The sequence below is a fragment of the Pipistrellus kuhlii genome, unplaced genomic scaffold (genome assembly GCF_014108245.1).
Source record: "Pipistrellus kuhlii isolate mPipKuh1 unplaced genomic scaffold, mPipKuh1.p scaffold_m20_p_32, whole genome shotgun sequence".
Lineage (NCBI taxonomy): Eukaryota > Metazoa > Chordata > Mammalia > Chiroptera > Vespertilionidae > Pipistrellus > Pipistrellus kuhlii.
Genome location: NW_023425532.1, coordinates 4,566,301 through 4,586,164, shown reverse-complemented (window position 1 = coordinate 4,586,164; position 19,864 = coordinate 4,566,301). Strand labels below are relative to the sequence as shown.

The 19,864-nt window shown below is 48.3% G+C and overlaps 1 protein-coding gene across 18 annotated transcripts in view; it reads right to left on the bottom strand.

Annotated features, from left to right (window-relative positions):
* The window catches only part of CASK (calcium/calmodulin dependent serine protein kinase), a 226,416-nt gene that overhangs the window by 5,371 nt on the left and 201,181 nt on the right, over positions 1-19,864 (bottom strand). For 6 of the 18 annotated variants that reach the window (XM_045570438.1, XM_045570443.1, XM_045570439.1 and 3 more), the window contains 7 exons: positions 19,372-19,407; positions 17,289-17,485; positions 15,731-15,846; positions 8,860-8,940; positions 8,672-8,752; positions 5,443-5,645; positions 3,808-3,927 (listed from right to left, as the gene is read on the bottom strand). In XM_045570438.1, coding sequence (XP_045426394.1) covers positions 3,808-3,927; positions 5,443-5,645; positions 8,672-8,752; positions 8,860-8,940; positions 15,731-15,846; positions 17,289-17,485; positions 19,372-19,407 — 834 coding nt within the window. The remainder of the gene's footprint in view (positions 1-3,807; positions 3,928-5,442; positions 5,646-8,671; positions 8,753-8,859; positions 8,941-15,730; positions 15,847-17,288; positions 17,486-19,371; positions 19,408-19,864) is intronic. The other 12 variants (XM_045570446.1, XM_045570449.1, XM_045570447.1 and 9 more) reach the window with 3 other exon arrangements.

Genomic DNA, 19,864 nt, shown 5'->3' with positions numbered 1-19,864 from the left:
ACAAGAGGCGACAGCCTGGACATTTTTCTTACGCATCTCATGAGCAATCTGACCGAGCTGTTCAGACAAGTCAGCGCTGGTCGTGCTGCTGGGGGTTCGCTTTGAGCTGGCTGCTGATGGTGGCCGACACCCTAACGTCTAGGAGGGGCATCTTGGGGGAGCCTGGGACTGGCTGACTGGCCTCCCCACTGATCCACAGCCCGCTCCCCACTTCTAACCCGAAGGTGCTAACAGGATGGGCAGACCGTGACCCCTGGCGCCGTGAGGCCGTGTTCACAGCATATGGGTTGCCCTAATGAGTGCTGGGGGCTGGGAGGGGGATTGTGGGAGATTGTGGGGGGAGACCCTGCTCAGCGCTGGGGTCTGGAGCCCCTGGAGCAGCTTGGGGCTATAAGCAGTTCACAGGCCCCCGAGGAGATGCTACATTCCAGGGCCTCCAAGCCCCTGCCAGCTTCCTTCCCTGGCATCCAAGCCCCTCACTGAGCTGGCATGGCCACAGGGCACGGCTCACCCCTCACCCCCCCGGGAGCACAGTTACACACAGAGGCACGCACTCCACGTGTGCGGAGGTGCATTTCACTTGTACGCATCCGGGTACACAGCTTGCTGTCTTTCTGAGAGTTTCCCCAAACTAGTCTGTCCTGCGCAGACTTCGCCCTGCTCTTTTCAGGGCGGACTGAGTAGCAATTAGACTCCTTTCTGCACCTGCAGTTCCCTACGTTTCAGACTCAACTGGGATGAAACGCACGGCTCTTGGCACACATGTCAGACCCCCGGCAGGAGTTGGCCCAGGCTCACCTGTCAGCCTGTCCTCCCTGCCCCGCCCCCCACCGCTGTCCCTGTGGGCTGGCCTCGCCCAAGGACTTGAGGCTCCAGAGTGGGCCAAGCTCTGTCTGATTTCCTGCACAAGCACCTTGACCAGGGCCTGGACTGGGGAGAAGCCTGTGACTGAGGTACGTGCCCTTGGCCAGAATTGAAGCTGGGACCCTCTGCTCAGCCACCCAGCCTGACAGCCACCCTGTTCTTCACCTGCTCCCGCCTCATACCCGCAGCAAACACGCTCCTCAGAGGACACGATCTCCCCACAGATGGCCCTTCCCTGCGCACCGCACACATGTCCTTGGCCTTCACCCATGCGGACACGGTCATCCTGCACTTCCTGCGTGAAACGGCCAACGCAGCCTGTGCCCATCACACGGCCAGCGCCCCTTGTGCCTGAGAACCAGGCTGTATTCCTCCCGCAGAGCCACCCCGCTCTCTCTCCGTTCCTGAGGGTCTGTCCCGCCCTCTGCTTCCCTGATGGGTCTCAAGTGCTTGTCATTTGCTGTGCAGCCTCATCTGGCCTGAGGTTCAAGGTCACTGCACAGAGATTCCCTCTCTGGCCTGAGGTTCAAGGTCACTGCACAGAGATTCCCTCTCTCAGGCCTTGAATAGGCGACTTCCTGATGATCTGCTAACACTTTTCCTTTCTGACTTTAGATGAAATACATGTTTGTTACTATTTCCAGGCAAATAGCTCTTTTCCGAACCCCGAAGAGGAGATGGAGTCTAGAAAGATCCCTGGAAACACACTGGATCCAAACAGCCAAAGTAACACAAATGTAGCATTTAAAGCGAATTCTTCAGTTCTCTTCTGGGGAGAGAAGCTGACTTTATGGCTCATCTATGGTCAGTAATTAATCTCAGGTTACCCGTCTTCAAGGAATAAAAAACCATGTGACCAAGTACCTAAGATGCAGATATCTTTACCATTTATTTGGTCTGCAACCTTAAAAAGTACAGGAGCGCTCTTCTGTACTTTTTAAGGGCCCTGAGTCATTTTGTACAAAAATCTAAGGAAGAGCCAGTGGGTCTCACCAAACAGCTCCTGGGTCAGAAGCCAGCCCTTGTTCAGTCTAGATTCCTAATCAGACAAGATAAGTTACTCTCAAGGCCGCATTCTTGCATGCCCCTCCTCCCGGCTGTTTTTACAACTCAGGGATAATTAGTAGAAACTTCCCTCCCCTTTTGAACTTTTACTCTAAGCACGTTTTTACAGGCCTGGGAAAAATACTGATAAGACACCTCCCTAAGACATCTGCCCCAACTGTCTCCTAAAGAACTAACAAACTACAACCCCCTGATGGCTGTTCAATGTCAGCCCCCAACCCCTCCCCCTTCCTTGTCAACAGCAGGCAAGACTTTAAAAAGGGGAGTAGTTCGGTTTTTGTTCTTTGACATTGATTAGCAATACACCAGCCCTCTCTCTACAGGAAAAGTAAAATAAACTTTCTCTCTCTGTATCTAGCTCTTCTCTCAGCTGTGAATACTTTCGTAGTCTAAAAAACCCTAACAATCTCTGTCTCAGGGTTACAAAGATCAGGTAAGGGGTCCTAATGCTTGGCAAGATGGAGAGGGCTATCGGAACACAACCTATTATTATAATTTCTACGCAGCCAGGCTACATCTTTTCTTCTAGCTTCATGTCTCTGCCATGGTTCTGGAGGTGTAAAGTCGGAGCATGATGTCTTGTCATACAGTATTATTAGACACTAGAAGCCAGGTGCACGAATTCGTGCATGGGTGAGGTCCCTCAGCCTGGCTGGTGGGAGGTTGGCTAGCCCTGGGAGGTTGGCTGTGGGAGCACATTGACCAGCAGCAGGCAGGTCCTGCGTTGAGCGTCTGCCCCCTAGTGGTCAGTGCACATCATAGCAACCAGTCGGTCAGTCATTTGGTCACTTAGGCTTTTATATATAGAGATGTGCTCCATTTGGCCTGACTGTCTGAAATAAGTTAAAATGGTCCCAAGTATTGGACTGGAATTAGAGCTGAACACCAGCGGTAGTTGGTCTTTCTGTGGCCCACACGTAGTGGGGGTGGTGTCAGCAGGGAGAGAAGCAAGAGGCTTTAAAAATGCCACACGGCGTTGCTCCCATGTGGGACACTTGGTGATGCCTACAGAGGAAGGACTTGCATCCTCACCAGCTTGCCTTCCCACGTGCGTTCTTAGCTCCTGCACGGTGCTTGGAACACAGTAGGAGCTTACTAGGGGCTGGCTGAATCAAACTGTCATGAGATACAGCAGAGGAGGTGACCTCAAAGGCTGGGGTGAGGCAGGCACGGAGAAAAATGTCCCAAGGAGAAAGCGTCCCTGGAGCAATAATACCAGGCCCGACAGCAAGTCAGCCTTGCCAAACCGGTGGAGGGTGAAACCCAGTAGGCGAGGCCTTGTGGGCACCTACAGCTGGACCACTGGGTGCGGCATTCAGTGTGAGCGCAGGACTGAGCATACGTCTAAACTGAGCACGTGTGGCCCGGCGCAGAGAGCCTGGGACCAGGGTGGCCAACCAGACCGACGGGAGGAACAGGATGCGGGCGACCTCGGTCCCCAGGGCCTTGGGCCTAGAGAGGCTCAGGGGGAGAATAGGATGCCTCCTGCCGGTCCTCAGGGGTGGGTGGCGCTGCCAGACCATGCTTCTCAGAGGTGGGGACACAGGACACAGGAGAGAAGAATGCAGCAGTCAGGGGTGCAGGGCAAGTGCCCAGCCAGGAGGAGGGGTGCCCAGGTGCCTGGGGCCACACAGAAAGTGCCGCGAAGATGTCCTGAAAAGGCTGAGAGAAGTGCCCCCGCCCAGCAGTGCAGAGCAATGCATGGCTGCGCAAGGCCAAGGGCAGGGCACGGAGAGAGCGGGGCGTGGAGCATGGTGTCAACAGCAGCAGCAGCAGCAGCAACAGCGGCATGGGAGGCGGGAAGCCCTGGCAGTGGACTTGGGGCAATGCGGAGGGGTCTGAGCCCTGCAGCCAGCGAACTGCTAGAGACGTTACTACCAGCAGAAAACGACGTTCAGGTGAAGACCAGTGTGGAACCCAAGGAGAGGACGCTGCGGACCAGGCCCAGGATTGAGACTTGGCCTCTAGCCAGCCCTGGCCAGAAGGTTTTTCCAATCCCTGGTGAGGAGGGATCAGTTGTTAAACTACGAACACACACAGCATCTATTTAGCTCTCTGCAGGTCCGAGATGATTGCCAAGCACACTGTCGAGCGTCTGCTCGCCTCCCAGCCCCTTAACTGGATTCCAAGTTCAAGAAGCCCATCACGTGCCAAGAAACGGAAATGGGTGAACCCCTGGGCCAGGCTGTCAGCATCTGGGAGCTGAGCAACTGAGCGGTGGGCGCCTGGTCACAGACCCTGAGCGCAGGGGCCATTCTCTCTTTGGGGATGGCCAGGGGACCATGACTCATAAGGCGACCCTTTAAGAAAGACCTCCCCTGCCTCGGATACCCAGATGCAATAGGGCCTGCTGGTCTACCATTCCCTTCGGAGTCTACACAGAGTGGCCAGATTACTATGATCTCTGAACGCATAATAATCTGGCCGTGTGTGTGTGTGTGTGTGTGTGTGTGTGTGTGTGTATACATATATTAGAGGCCTGGTGCACGAATTCGTGCATGGGTGGGGTCAGGCCAGCCTGGCCAGGGGAAGGGGACATGGGTGGTTGGCCAGCCTGCCTGGTGGTTGAACTCCTGGTGGAGGGGACCATTTGCATATTAGCCTTTTATTTTATAGGACAGACACTGAGTGTCCAGATTATTATGCGTTCAGAGATCATCGCCATCTGGCCACTCCGTGTATTTATTTACATGGGCGAAGGGATGTGGGGTACCAACAGGTCTTTAGGAACAGCAGCCTGGGAGCCCCAGGATCACAGCCCCTCTGACAACCTGGTCTGATGTTTCTCACTCTGGAGTCCTTCCTAGGGGGCTTTAAGTCCTCTCCCCCTACTTGCTTTGACCTCAGAGAGGAGAAACACAGCTTATCTGCATGGTTGCCGTAGGCCTTGGGCTTTTTCCTTTGTGAGGTTAATGATTTCTATGGTTTCCGGTGTGGGACTTACCTTAATAAATCATCTGATCATTTCCACGTTTGCCACATCCCTCATAGTTTTAGTTCAGGGTCAGGCATCTCATCAGTAAAGAGATGGCGGAGGCGGACAGCCACCCAGGCTCCATTCCGGCCCCACCAGTCACCACAGGGCTCACTCCTGCTTGCTTCCATAGGCTGGTGCCGGGTTTCAGACCCAGGCCCAGGGTCAGAGTCTCTCGCTGGGGACTAACCTACGATGCTGGCAGGGGCTTTGATGGGCCAGCGTGAGCTGCACCCAGAGAGGTCAAGTTGGCTGTTGGGAGAAAGGGCCTGACTCCCATCCTGAGGCCAGAATACTGTAGGATTTCTAGCAAGACCCCACCATGGAGTTCATTGAGCTCCCGAGTACAAGGAATCTCAGGTGAGGACAGACCCTGCTTCTTAAATACTTGGTGTGTGCACCGAGTCCAGCCTTCATCCCTGCTGCTTTCCTGTAGTTTACTCAGCTACGTGGCCCATGACATTCTGATGGTATTGTGATGGCAAAACCCGAGCTCGGCATGCAGGCGGGGTGCCGGGCCGGATGTGGCCAGACGTTACCTGAGGCTCCACGTCCAGGATGGCGATCAGCCCCTGCTCGTGGATCTTGCGAATGGTCTCCAGCTTGGTCCCGTACATGGCGTCCTCGTGGCTGCCATACTCCAGGTACTCGTTGTTGGAGATGTCCTGCATCATCTGGTCGTGGGACACGAAGTAGTAGTTCTTCCCGTTCTCCTCATCTTTCTTTGGAGGTCTGGTGGTGTCTGCAAGCACCACGCCAAGAGAGAATTAGAAGGCGGAGCCTGGCTCCTAGTGGGCCTTCCCAAATCTAACCTCTCCTTGAACTGTGGGCTCCACAGTGTGTGCCTCACACCCTGTCCCCGGCCCTCGTAGCTTTGTAGAATGAAATTCTGGAAGTTGCATTTATCTGTGTGACATCAGACCACACAGCTGGCGTGTTGTTTGGTTTGGTGCAGTGGTCGGCAAACTCATTAGTCAACAGAGCCAAATATCAACAACTGAAATTTCTTTTGAGAGCCCACTTTTTAAACTTAAACTTCTAACGCCACTTCTTCAACATAGACTTGCCCAAGCCTTGGTGTTTTGTGGAAGAGCCATACTCAAGGGGCCAAAGAGCCGCATGTGGCTCGAGAGCCGCAGTTTGCCGACCACTGGTTTGGTGAATCTTTTGGTGTTTAGGTAAGATTCATTTCGTTCTTTCAGGGGTCACCACATGAGAAAGACACAAAACGACCCACAAGTAACTTAACTCACTGTGTATGCCTTACATACAAAGGAAAAAAGGAAAAAGAATTTAAGAGAGAGAAAACTCCAAATGGTTATTTCAATTGAAGATGAGTGGCAACTTCAATTGCTCAGCCTCACTAGCCACATTTCCAGGGTTCAATAGACACACGTGGCTACTGGCCACTGTGCTGGACAGTGAAGAGACAGACCCTGAACGTAAGGCCCATCGGGTTCTGCTCATACGGAGCGTCTTGCAGGAGAAGGTTAGCACACAGCAGAGACACTGTACTGCACACACAAGGACATCAGCCAGATGCGGGCCTGGTGTTCAGAAAGACCTTCACCAGGAGCCGGCAAACTCTGGCCTGTGGGTCAAATATGCCCACGGTCTGTTTTTGTGAATCAAATTCCACCGGCACACTGACATGCCCATTCCTTTCCACACTATCTGTGCCTAATTTCATGCCATAAGGGCAAAGCTTAGTAGTTGTGGCAGAGACAGCTCAGGAAATTGTTTCTAGGCAATCAGGGCTGAGTCAATTAAATGTTTGATCAAATAGAACAGGCTAATTTAAAAAAAATTTTAACCGAGACCCGGTTTGGCTCAATGGATAGAGCGTCGGCTTGGGGACTGAAGGGACCCGGGTTCGATTCCGGTCAAGGGCATGTACCTTGGTTGCGGGCATATCCCCAGTAGGGGGTGTGCAAGAGGCAGCTGATCGATGACTCTCTCTCATCGATGACTCTCTCTCATCGATGTTTCTAGCTTTCTATCTCTTTCCCTTCCTCTCTGTACAAAATCAATAAAATATATTAAAATTTTTTTTTTTTAAATGATTAAGGTATTACATATGTGTACTTCTTCCCCTATTGCCCCCCTCCTCATGCCCTCACTTCCATGTTGTCTGTGTCCTTTGGTTAGGCCAGTGGTTGGCAAACTGAAGCTCGCAAGCCACATGCGGCTCACGAGCCACGGTTTGCTGCTCTGTTGACTAATGAGTTTGCCGACCACTGACTTAGACTCTTGATTCCAATAATTACAGGCTGCTGTTCCTTGTGATTAAGCCCCTATCTAGTGGTCGGCAAATTCATTAGTCAACAGAGCAGCAAACTGCGGCTCGTGAGCAGCATGTGGCTTGCGAGCTGCAGTTTGCTGACCACTGGGTTAGGCTTATATGCATGCATACAAGTCCTTTGGTTGATCTCTCCCCCTAATCCCCACCCTCCCCTGCCTTCCTTCTGAGGTCTGAGCATCTGCTCAATGCTTCTCTGTCTTTGGATCTATTTTAGTTCTTCACTTTATGGTGTTCATTATTTTCCACAAATGAGTGAGATGATGTGATATTTATCTTTCTCTGCCTGGCTTATTTCACTTAGTTAGCATAATGCTCTCCAGGTCCATCCATGCTATTGCAAATGGTAGGAGTTCCTTCATTTTCACCGCAGTATAGCATTCCATTGTGTAGATGGACCACAGTTTTCTAATCCACTCATCTGCTGATGGGCACTTAGGCTGTTTCCTAATCTTAGCCATTATTTACAAGAGCAGGCTAGTTTTTAAGTTGATTTTGTACAGCCCAGAATGACGTTATAAATATCCAAATGGTCCTCGGCAGAAAAGGTTCCCCACCCCTGCTCTAGAATGACTTCATTTTATAGTTGAGGGAACAAAGAGGGCAAGAGGTAAATGATAAGCACAGAAGGTAAGGGGAATAAAGATATTATAGATTTAAAGTTCTTTATAATAAACAACTGGCAGCACATTGAGTGGATTTTGACATTGATAAAGTCAGCAGTTCAGTTTCTGAGTAAGAAAACTATTGTTATATCAAAGAAAAACAATATTATCATCAAAACCCATTTTTCTGAAGAATACTTCATCTGCATAATATTTACGACACACTTTTGGAAAATCAGGCCACAAACAGAATGGATGAGCCCAATTTTGTTAAAAAACAACAACAATAACCAGAAGCACATACTCCACATATCTGCACTAAGAGAAGACTGGAAGGTTATAAAAGAAAATATTTACAGCACTCTTACTAGGGGGGTGGGGTTGGGATTAATAACTCATTTTCTTTGTTCTTTTTTGGATCTTCCAGATTTTTTTTTTATTGACTTCAGAAACATAGGGAGAGGGACAGAGAGATAGAAACATCAATGATGAGAATCATTGATCAGCTGCCTCCTGAACGCCCCCCACTGAGGATCTAGCTTGCAACCTGAACATATGCCCTGAGTAGGAATTGAGCCATGACTTCCTGGTTTACCACAATGCTCAACCACTGAGCCATGCTGGCCAGGCCCAAATTTCTTATAGTGAACTAGAGGCATGGTGCACGAAATTGATGCACTCGGGGGGGGGGGGCGGGTCAGTGCCTGTCATAGCAACCAGTCCTTACACTGTTCAGTTGATTTGCGTATTATCCTTTTATTATATAGGATAGTTATTACTAATGTAATCAGAAAAAAAGAGATAAATGACAATATTAAACAAGTACTAGAAAAACAATACACTTAAGAGAGAGACATAGCTTACGTGGAATAGGGTACGCAAAGCGGTCTGGGTGCTTTGTGATGAGAGTGTTTTTTATGTGTCTTCTCCCAACGCCATGCGCACCTAGGCCATTTTTGGGAAGGAAGTGAAAACAGACAATTATTAATAATATTCAGAAAGTGTTTTGAAGACAAGAATAAGAAAACCACGAGTTCCCCCATCAGACTCACCTAATAAGACTAGTGTTTTCCTTTTGAATGCTGGCAGTTTTACTACTTCTTCATATGTAACAAGGTCTAATTGATCAAACACTAAAATGCAAAGATTTAGAAGACAGGTAAATTTGCAGGAAGAACAGTTCATGTATGTCAATGATAATTCTACTGGCGAACCCAAAGTAGTTGTAAAACCATGTCTTAAAATATCTGCATCCGACTTCTAATACATTTACATCATACAACCTTTCAGAAGAAAATGTCATCTTTAAGCCCATGAAAATGCACTTCAGAAGCAGGGGCATCCAAAGATACGTTGAGCACATGCATGAAAGTCCAAATCTAAAGGATACCGCATCTCTCTCATGCAGTAGCCAGCAACTCATACGAACTCATTCAAAACCACATGCTGTTCACCTTTTTGCAATTCTAAGAAACCAGCAACACTAAAAAGGCAGAAGTGTGCAGACAGCGGCCAACATGAATAGAGAATGAATGCAAGTGAAGTGAGCCAAGGAAGAGGCCAGCGAGGCTAGTGAGGGATGGAAGTGGGATGAATGGACAGCTGGTCTCGAACTTCATGGTTCTGGGACTATGATTTCACAGGCTTTTGAAATGAGCATCTCCTGGGTTTTATTGCAACCCAGCTACCCATTCTATGGAAACCCGTGGGGACGTGAGCAGAGACACAGGCTCCGCGGGGCCCAGGCTGTGGGCCTGTGGGCAGTGCATCAGGGCAGTGCACGATGGAAAGAAGCATGAAGCAGAGCCTTAACTGGAAAACCTTTGCGAAAGGGAGTTCTCTTATCATTACAGATTGAGGAGAAAGACTTGCCCGAGAGGGTAACCGTTCCTGTGCAAATTCAAGGTTGTGCGATTCTCAGACACGTTTGAGAATCCTCACAAGGCGGCTAACATCACGCACTTGTGTTTTCTACAATGCTTTTCTGCATAGCTGTGTCCGAATGTGGCCGGGCACCCTGCAATTTCCTTCTTTGGGGGTATGGAACATGCTACAGATTTTAGAGGGGTGGAAGGAAATTCAATAAAATGGATTCCCCGGTGTAATCAAGAATGGGGGAGGGGTGTTTCAGTCAGTCTTTAAGAGAAGCTTCTGTGCCCTGCAACAAAACGGCCAAATGCCTTCGGATGTCAGCTCAGTCCTTAACCTTTGTGATCTTCCCAGTAGCAAAGAACTGTCAAATGCAAAGTAGGCTACTCTGGAATGCAACAGATCAGAAACAAAGAAACAAACAAACAAACAAACAAACAAAAGTGTCATTCCCAAAATATTAAAAGACAGAAATGCAACATGCTGAAGTAGGGTTAGTGCATGTTAATGGGTACTTCTGCATTTGTTTCTTTTGAGAACTTGGCCCCACAAAGGCTGACTGAAAGTCTTCAAAGCCAAGGCTCTAGCGACAGCTAAAACCCAAGAAATGCTCTCTGCATCTGCATGGCAGCCTTACAACATCGGAATGAACACGAGGCTCTCTGCGTAGCAGAGCTAGCTGGTCACGCTGTGGTGGTGACGGAGTGACGACAGTCCCCAAAATAAAACCAGGAGTGCTGCCGGCACTGCTTTTCCTACCTATCGCCCCCGGGGTGCATTGAGGTGCAGCAGCAAGTCAGCAGATTTTAACAGACAAAGCAATCAAGCCTCTCACAGAGGAGCACAATTTCTGAATGGTGGGTGGGCCCACTTCCCCTCCACAGAGCCTAAATCCAGGCTTACTGAAATGAGACCCGTCATTTGAAAACACACATGAGAATGAGTTAGATGGTCACCATGGACAGGACAAACAGATGAACTGATATGTTACACATCAGTATCTTAACCATGAATGAGTAGCATGACAGTACACGGCCACAGGATTGCAAAACCATCACAAATAATACTGGGAAAGGAGACCTACAAGGGATGTAAGGGGAACACATGGAGATGGGACTTCCACAGGCTTTAAGATGACTGGTGACGAAATGCAAGGACTTCACCAAACACAAAGAGGCAGTCACTCACAGGTTACTTACATGCAGAGGCCATTGGGAGGAAGACAGCATGAAAAATGGACAGGGGTCATTGAACATGGCTTTTAATATATTAGTAAAATAAAAGTATATGCACAAAAGAAACTTCATCATGCATTATTCTAAACACGAGGCAAATAAATCACATTAAGAAAAAAACCCCCATTTAATACAAAGTCAGCAACATCCTCCTGTCAAAGCCAGAGGGTGTCATACGCGGGGAGATTTGGTCTGGGCGTAGTTACCAGAAGCCTTCCTTGTCTGCATTTCAGGTACAGTACTTCCTGTCCTGCCTGTCATTCTAACCACCTGTGCCTAGGACTCTTCTTGTTTAAAAAGAAAAACATCCTCAGGACAGGGAGAGTTTGGGCCACTTTTGGTTGCCTTTAGAGTCCTCTGTATCCAAGAAGAAAGTTCTAGCTTGTGGCATGAAGCAAGGCTTCAGAAATACTGTCTGGCATAGTGGGCTCACATAATCTTGACTTCCGGGGAAGCCACTCGATATTCATGACACTGTTAAGTATTTGGTTAACTGCTTTTCAGTTAAATCTTTTTCAGAAGTAAGCCTTTAGCTCTGATTCCCTGTCTCTGCTTGGAAAAGCTAAAAGTGCTCTTTTTGGTCTTCTGGGCCTGATTTTCAAATGTGATAACTATTATTATTATTTTTAAAATATATTTCTATTGATTTCAGAGAGGAAGGGAGAGGGGGAGAGAGAGAGAGAAACATCTGATGAGAGAGAACCATGGATTGGCTGCCTCCTGCATGCCCCCCCCCCCCCCTGGAGATCGAGCCTGCAACCTGGGCATGTGCCCTGACTGGGATTCAAACTGTGACCTCCTGGTTCATAGGGCGATGCTCAAGAACTGAGCTGCACTAGATGGGCGACAGCTATTATTTTAAACACCATGAGTGTATGTGGAAAACAAAACTTATTTATACGTCATGTTCAGCGAGCAGGCTGCCACTTTATAATGTGAGATGTAGGCAACACAGTTTGAAGAGAAGTCTGCTTTAATTAGACATGTGAAATCTCCGGGAACAGAAATGGAAAGAATTAATTCTAGTATTACTATTCCTATCAGTTCTAGATATTGACAAAGTTCCCATTCTTCATTTTTACTAAAAATATAAACAGCTTCAGAATGATGATAAGGTTTGGATCTTGTCACCAATATATGCTGAATTCTCAAATATCTGAAGCAGGAAACAAAACATGTGGCCCTTATTTTATTTTACCGAGCTTTATGAGGAGATGCCCCACTGTGCTTTACAATCAACTTCTGAAAAAGCCCAAGAAATATTGAATATTTCAGAAAGGTAGTTGGGTTTGTGACCCATGAGCCCATTTAGCTAGTTCCTGGTACTAAAGAACGGGGCATTTCCAAGTTCTCAAAATGTCTACCTTATTGATGGAAGTCACCTGTATTTGTTTCTTTTATTTTTTGGTTAATTCTTACCTGAGGACATTTTTCTATTGTTTTTTAGGGAGAGTGAAAGAGAGAGAAACATCGATGTGAGAGAAACACATTGATTAGTTGCCTCCTGCACGCCTGACCAGCACCTGGGATGGGGAGGAGCCTGCAACCGAAGTATGTGCCCTTGACCGAATTGAACCGGGATCCTTTGATCCGAAGGCAGGTGCTCTATCCACTGAGCCAGACTGGCCAGGGCTGTTTCTTAGAACTCAATCAGAGAAGGGGCCAAAATCTAAAATCCAGCCTAAATCGCGGGCCGAATGGTTTACTGAACAGTCATAAACTGTCATTGTGATGGAAACGCAGCGGAGTGCAGTGATGACAGCACGGTGCGGGCCACATTGCAAGGCCTGGTGGGACGGATTTGGCCCGCGGGCCTTGTGTTTGACACATGTGTCTTAGAGCAATCCTTTCTACAGGCAATGCTGCATATTAGCCTGAACTTTCATCAGAGCTAAAGACAGAACAGCTGATACAATACCCAGCCTCCCTGACAGCCTTCCTCTCTTGTCAAGACTCAAGATGATCATCAGGCAAATGGATTGTCTGCACTTTCTAATGATCCAGGTGGAAGAGTGGGCGTGGGGGGGGGGGCAGCACCCTGAAGAGGGGGTGAGGGCAAAGCCTCGCCAGGAGCACACTTCCCAAGGCCCAGGTGAGGGACCCGCATCTCCTGCCGACCAGGAGAACCTCCGGGAGACTCAGGAGCGATGCTGAGACAATGACCATCTGGCTAGGCAATGACCCAGGAACCTGAAATACACGTTCCACAGAGAAACCCAAGAGGCTCTGGCACAGGGCTCCAAAGGAGTGTGCCATTCGCAGTGCCAGAGGCCACATGGAGAGGAGGTGACCTGATGAGGTAGGCCCTGAGGCCCAGAAGACCACTACATAGGAAGATGCTGAAGATAACACAAAGCGGTGGCATGGTGTAGGGAGCGGTTATAGGGTTAAGCCTCTGACCTGCTGGCAAAGTTGCAAACAAGGCCCAGCTTGGAGGGCACAGTCCTCTTAGCATAATTAAGCTTGATCCTTCCTGGGTAGCTAGTGGGCTGTGGGAGGGGCAGCAAATGCTGCCAAAACAGGTGAAATTCACAAGGACATTGTAAATTACCTTGTTTGTCCCTGACTATAACATAAACCATCAACTTGCAGTCTGGATCTGTTCTGTGGCCTTAGTCAAGCACAGGAGATCCACCTGGACCCAGCTTATTCTCTCTGTCTGTCTTTTCTTCATCCTTCACCAGCCCTCCCTCAGGCTCACCGAACCCTTGGCTGTGCTGGCATGGCACAGTGGGGGGGAAGGGGTCCCCTATTTATGAGTTCTAAGTTTACAAGAACTTAGCCTATGATTTTGGTTCGGAGGTATAATGTCAAAAGAGAAAAAGCCATTCTATTCTATCCCTACGAGGTTTCTTCAGAAAGATGGCTGGGTTTGTGACCTAATGTTTATTTGAGAGGCAGTGTTTACTAGGGCGAAAGCCGGAGACCAGGGACAGTGAATGAAGCCTTGGCTTCATGAAATGATACCTGTTTGTCAGGCCCGGTGGCGAAAGAACCCGAGACCCACCGGATTTCCGAATTAGAAATGATATCCTTCATTTGAGAGCTGCATTGCTCAGGGGTGCGGGCTTCTGGGCCCATCTCAGGCTGCCTAGTGAGCTTACGGGTGTGTCTGCAGCACTGCTGAGCATCGTCTACAGTGCATTGGAACAGGGAGACGGGAGGACAAAGCAGGGAAACAGGATGGGGGGAGGCAATATTCTGGTGAATGAGGCAGAGGATTAATGGTCAGAATGGAGAGGTTCTGGTTTTTCTATCAATCAACTTTGTACTTTTCCTCTGAGCTGATTTATAGAACATGTGCCAATGGAGCAATCCTGCCCGCGTGCTCTTTCTTAGTAGCATGCACAGCCAGTGAGGCACTGAGAGCTGTCACCAGCCACTGCTTTGCTTTCCTAGGTTTCAATTAATTTTAATGTTATCTGTCTATCTGTATCATCTAAAATTATTGTAAAAATTATATAAGGGTATATACACCGAGTGATGATCTCTGAATGCATAATAATCTGGCCACTCAGTGTGTATGTGTTTTATATATATTAGAGGCTCAGTGCATGAATCCGTGCATGGGTGGGGCCCAGCCAGCCTGGCCAGGGGGAGGGGACATGGGCGGTTGGCCGGCCTACCTGTTGGTCGAACTTCTGGTCGAGGAGAAAATTTGCATATTAGCCTTTTATTCTATAGGATATATACTGAGTGGCCAGATTATTATACATTCAGAGATCATTATAATCTGGCCACTCAATGTACATACACACACATATATAGATAATTTGTGAGCCTGTTGGAAGCTAAATCATGCCTAATGAATCTGCTTTAAACATCTGTCCCTTTTACAAAACCAGCAATGCCTTTATCAGCTTTGCGCTCTGCAGTGGCACACGATCAGACACGAGACAGTGAGTTGGAAATAAAATGTGGCCACTCGCATCTATTCCACATTACGTGGTGCTTCAACATGCTTAGTTTTTACTCTCTGAATCATACACGAACCCTGCGTGTTTCTAAATTACTTTTTCTAATGAATGCTCACACCATCACTTTGATGTTCTGCAGACAGAAAGGTGTTTCCTATTGGTCAGAAACACTGAACTGTCAGGTCGGGCATGCGTGATTGCATTCACTTGATTTTTGTGGCCACATGTTGGATCCTTGGAGTTATTTCTGAAACCTTGGGAACTAGTCTAATGCCACTCTTATGTCACCACACACTTTCTTTGACTTGAGCGAGCCCTTGGGAATCCCACTGCAATGACAGGTCATGCCCTTTGGGTATGCATCTCAGTCACTGGCAAACAATGAGTCTTCCGTCTTCAGTGTACACAAGCTTCCATGAAGACAAGCTTACCATGAAGGGAACGTCAAGGTAATGCTCTGGGTCTCTTAGGAGCCAAGGAAATACCAGTGAGGGAAGAAGACTAGCCGCAGAACCGGACTAAAGCAGTCTAGTATCCAATGTCACTTGTGCCCTTTCAAACCAATTACCCAACCCTCTGCAGCGCGCTCTGTGGTAGGAGTGCACCTCTGCCCTTTGCAATGTGCCCCGGGGCCAAGTCCAAGGGCCGAACAGGAGCCAGGAGCAAGGGCACAGCACACCCTCCAGCTTGCGTTTCTCAGGGGAGGACTGCATGTACTGGGTTCTTTCTGTTCCAGAGAACACGATTGCCAAACAGCACTTGCTGAGTTCTGTAATATATCTGGCAACCAACCAACATCATATTGGCAAGCTGATGAGGAGCTCACATGCTGGAGTGTGGGGGCAGGGAACTCTGAAGCCTGAAGGACACGTGACCTCCATTGCGGTCGGGGTTGTCCCTACCTGCGTTGTGCTTGGCCAAGTACTTGTCCTTGTACTGCTTCTTCTTCTTGCCGAACCAAGTGCAGCTGGCCTGCTGCTCCTGCTTGGTCTTCTCCATGGCGATGCAGGCCACGCGCCTAGGTGGGGGGAGAGAGAGGAAAGACATGGATGTCTAGGTTTATGCCGATCCAGGAGACATCACTGATTGGAAGAGTTTCCAGACCTGTGTGAACATACTCCTCACACATTTTTCACGTCATTCTGATAGAGCCTGTTCTTTGGCTTTCATGACAATGCCCTGGAAATGTCTGAAACACAAAGGCTCATCATACAATGACCTTGTGTTCCTTGAGCACACATGATAACACATGAAAAGCCTATACTGCCGAGGCTGGTTTGGCTCAGTGGATAGAGCGTCGGCCTGCGGACTGAAAGGTCTCGGGTTCGATTCCGGTCAAGGGCATGTACCTTGGTTGCGGGCACATCCCCAGTGGGGGGTGTGCAAGAGGCAGCTGGTTGATTTTTCTCTCTCATTGACGTTTCTGACTCTCTATCCCTCTCAATTCCTCTCTGTGTAAAATCAATAAAATATATTTAAAAAAAAGAAAAAGAAAAGAAAAGCCTATACCTATGGTCATGATGTACAGTGGAAAGAGCACAGGATATTGGGTTGATATAGGTCTTCTGTGATTATCACAAGCTTTCACCGATTTAGTGGTGGGTGGTTTTCGGGGAAATTGCTCCGAACTGCCCTTCCTTGCAGGCCTGGTCCCTCCCAACTGCCCTCTCCTGCAAGCCTGGTCCCCCCAACTGCCCTCCCTTGTAGGCCTGGTCCCTCCTAACTGCCCTCCCCTGCTGTCCATCTTGTGTCTACATGGGGGCAGGATCTTTGACCACATGGGGGCAGCCATCTTGTGTGTTGGAGTGATGATCAATCTGCATCTTACTCTTTTATTAGCTAGGATAGAGACCTGGTGCATGGGTGGGGGACAGCTGGTTTGCCCTGAAGGGTGTCCTGCAACAGGGTGGGGGTTTCCTTAGGGTGTGGGGCAGCCTGGGCGAGGGGCCTGTGGTGGTTTGCAGGATGGCCATGCCCCCTGGAGACCCCAGTGGAGGCCCTGGTATCTGGGATTTATTTATCTTCTATAATTGAAACTTTGTAGCCTGAAGTGGAGGCTAAGGCAGGCCAGGGCTGTGGAAAGCTTAGCTTCCTCCATCGCTGGGGGCAACTCAAACCTCCCTCCTGCTCTCTCTATAGCCATAGCCATCTTGGTAGGATTAATTTGCATACTCAATCCTGATTGGCTGATGGGCGTGGCTTGTGGGTATAGCAGAGTGACAGTTAATTTGCATATTACTCTTTTATTAGATAGGATTTGGATAAGCTGGCCTTTGCTAAAAACTCAAGGGGCCAAAGAGCAGCATGTGGCTTGTGAGCTGTAGTTTGCCGACCATTGGATTAGTAGAGCAAGGAAGAGATCAAACAGGTTTACACTAGGAAGCAGTCATATCAGGTTGAAAACTGGACGAACAGGCTTTCATTTTTGTGATGAAACAAAACATAACGAGAAAAACATACCATTCCTGCAGCTCAGGGGAGGGGATGAGGCCCGCGGTTCCGTTTTTGGAGTTTTCCAGCTTGCCCTGCCACCAGTTGTGGTCATCCTTGCTGATGATCTGGATGACGTCACCGACCCGGAAGCGGATGCCAGCCTCCTTGCAGGGGATGAGGTCATCCTTGGCCGGATCATACTCAAACTGCGCTCTTACATAGATCTACGGAACAGGAGTGCGTGAGGACCGGCGGGGGATGCGGGAGCCACAGCGCCACCCGAACAAGCACACCCCGACACTTCCAACACCACAGGACAGTGGATGGTGACACGAACATGATGCGTGGAACTACAACACGGAAATCCGCTACCACTACCCACAATGGCTACTTCTGATGTGCTCGGCTTTAAATGTTTGCTGCTTTTATTTATTTGGGGGAGCATATGATACTTGTTTACTAAAACCCAAGACTTAATTTCGGTGTTTACTCTAACAGAATAGGCCTAGCCCAGTGGTCGGCAAACTCATCAGCCCACAGAGACAAATATCAACAGGACAATGATTGACATTTCTTTTGAGAGCCACAATTTTTAAACTTAAACTTCTAATGCCACTTCTTTAAAATAGACTCGCCCAGGGCAAGGTATTTTGTGTAAGAGCCACACTCAAGGGGCCAAAGAGCCGCAGTTTGCCAACCACTGGCCTATACTGATAGAGATGTATGCTTACCATTTAAAAACCTGCATTGTGCCTAGTTGGTGTGATGGATCCATTGTCATGATATGTGGCAGCCTCGAGGCCAGAGACACAAACATTCAGGGTCGGTTGAGCCATAAAGCAGTGTGTGGCACCAAACAAGCCAGAACGTTGTGCTGGTATCTTGCCCCAGAATGCCTGCATGGTGACTGAGTGTTTGTGCACACAGCCGATCGACTGCAATGTCATTCAAACAGTGCAAAGAAGCATTTAAAAAACAGTTTTATTGTTAAAAAAGGATGTAGAGCCTGGCTGGTGTGGCCCAGTAGTTGAGCTTCAACCTATGAACCAGGAGGTTATGGTTCGATTCCAGGTCAGGGCACAGGCCTGGGTTGCAGGTTTGATCCCCAGTAGAGGGCGTGCAGGAGGCAGCTGATCCATGGTTCTCTCTCATCATGGATGTTTTTCTCTCTCCCTCTCCCTTTCTCTCTGAAATCAGTAAAAATATATTTTAAAAAGGCTGCACATTTGTGTTTTATGCTTCTTAGAGAAGACACATGAGCGTGATGATATGCAAATGTAACGAGTGAATATTATAAAAGGCCACAGACTAGCACCTCAGGGGCAGCATGTTTAGAATTCCTGGGCTTCTAAGTGCCTTAAGGCTTCCCGAGTCTTAATGCTCAGCTGTGGGCGGATCAGTCAGGTGCTGAGTCCCGCCAATCTGAACGCCACACCTGAGCATGTTTTAAGACCACAACTGTTCCCTTCCAGTGTCCTTTCGGAAACCCCGCCTATAAAATGAGCAAGTCTCTGCATTTGCAACTAAGAGCCATCCTTGGTGGCAAGTTACTGCCCCTGGCTGGCGGCCCTTGATATTTCATGTTGGGACTAAGAGGGCATGCGAGGCATCAACGCCAGGATTTGTATTCTTCACTGGCAATGCCTCTGAGAAACATCCATGCAAATACAAATGATCAAAAGGACTTCAAATTTCATAAAGTTATTACTGAAGGAGTTCACCAGGATGTACATTTTAGTTACTCTTACGATCCCAGGAATTTCATAACCTTTAACCTTTTGTCCAACCCCAGCCAGAGTCAGGCCCATAAGACCCCCAAAAGTAAGGTGACCAGACGTCCCGCTTTTGGGACGTCTGGTCACCTTACCCAAAAGGCTGAATTCTTAGTGTCAGGTTGCAATGACAGTAACCATTGTAGCTACAAGGGTGTGAGGGGGAAATCTGTACAGTGAATTAGTCATGTTTAATGTGTTAGAATGAAATGGTACAAGCTCTCGATGCTCCAATGTTATGGTCCAAAATGCAGACGTTGTGGGATGGAGAGGGTTAATAAAGGATCGGCTAGTAGCAGCTCGTTTTAGAGAAGTTTCTAGAGAGGATAGCTATTCACCTGTCGTCCTTTTGGTTGGGTAGTTGATGGCAAGTCCTGCAGAACAAAGCCAACCCAGGAGAAAAATTTTCATTTACTTTTCAAGAGCACAAGGAAAATTGTGTGTTCTGTTACAATATGGTTAAAAAAAAATGAGCTAGGTTTAAGTTGTAAAGAGATAATACACGTTATTCCAGTTCTCAGAAATGTTGAACTATTAAAAAAAATTAGCCATTTAGCAGCAAGCCGAAGAAAGCAGGTAAGTTTTAAGCGGAGAGAAAACGTGTTGCTAAGCAACAACTCAGCATCTTCAACACAAAAGCCAGGGCGAACGAAACGGCCCTACTTAAATGACAACCCCCACCAAAAAGAGCTGGTGCCCTTTTCGGCTTGGTCACGGCCACCATTCCATTCAGATGTTGAAAACTCTGATGGCTCTATGGTTTTCACCATCGTAAGAGTATTCAATGTTAACTGTTAGAAGGAATTCCTTTACAGTCTATTTGAAGTCGAA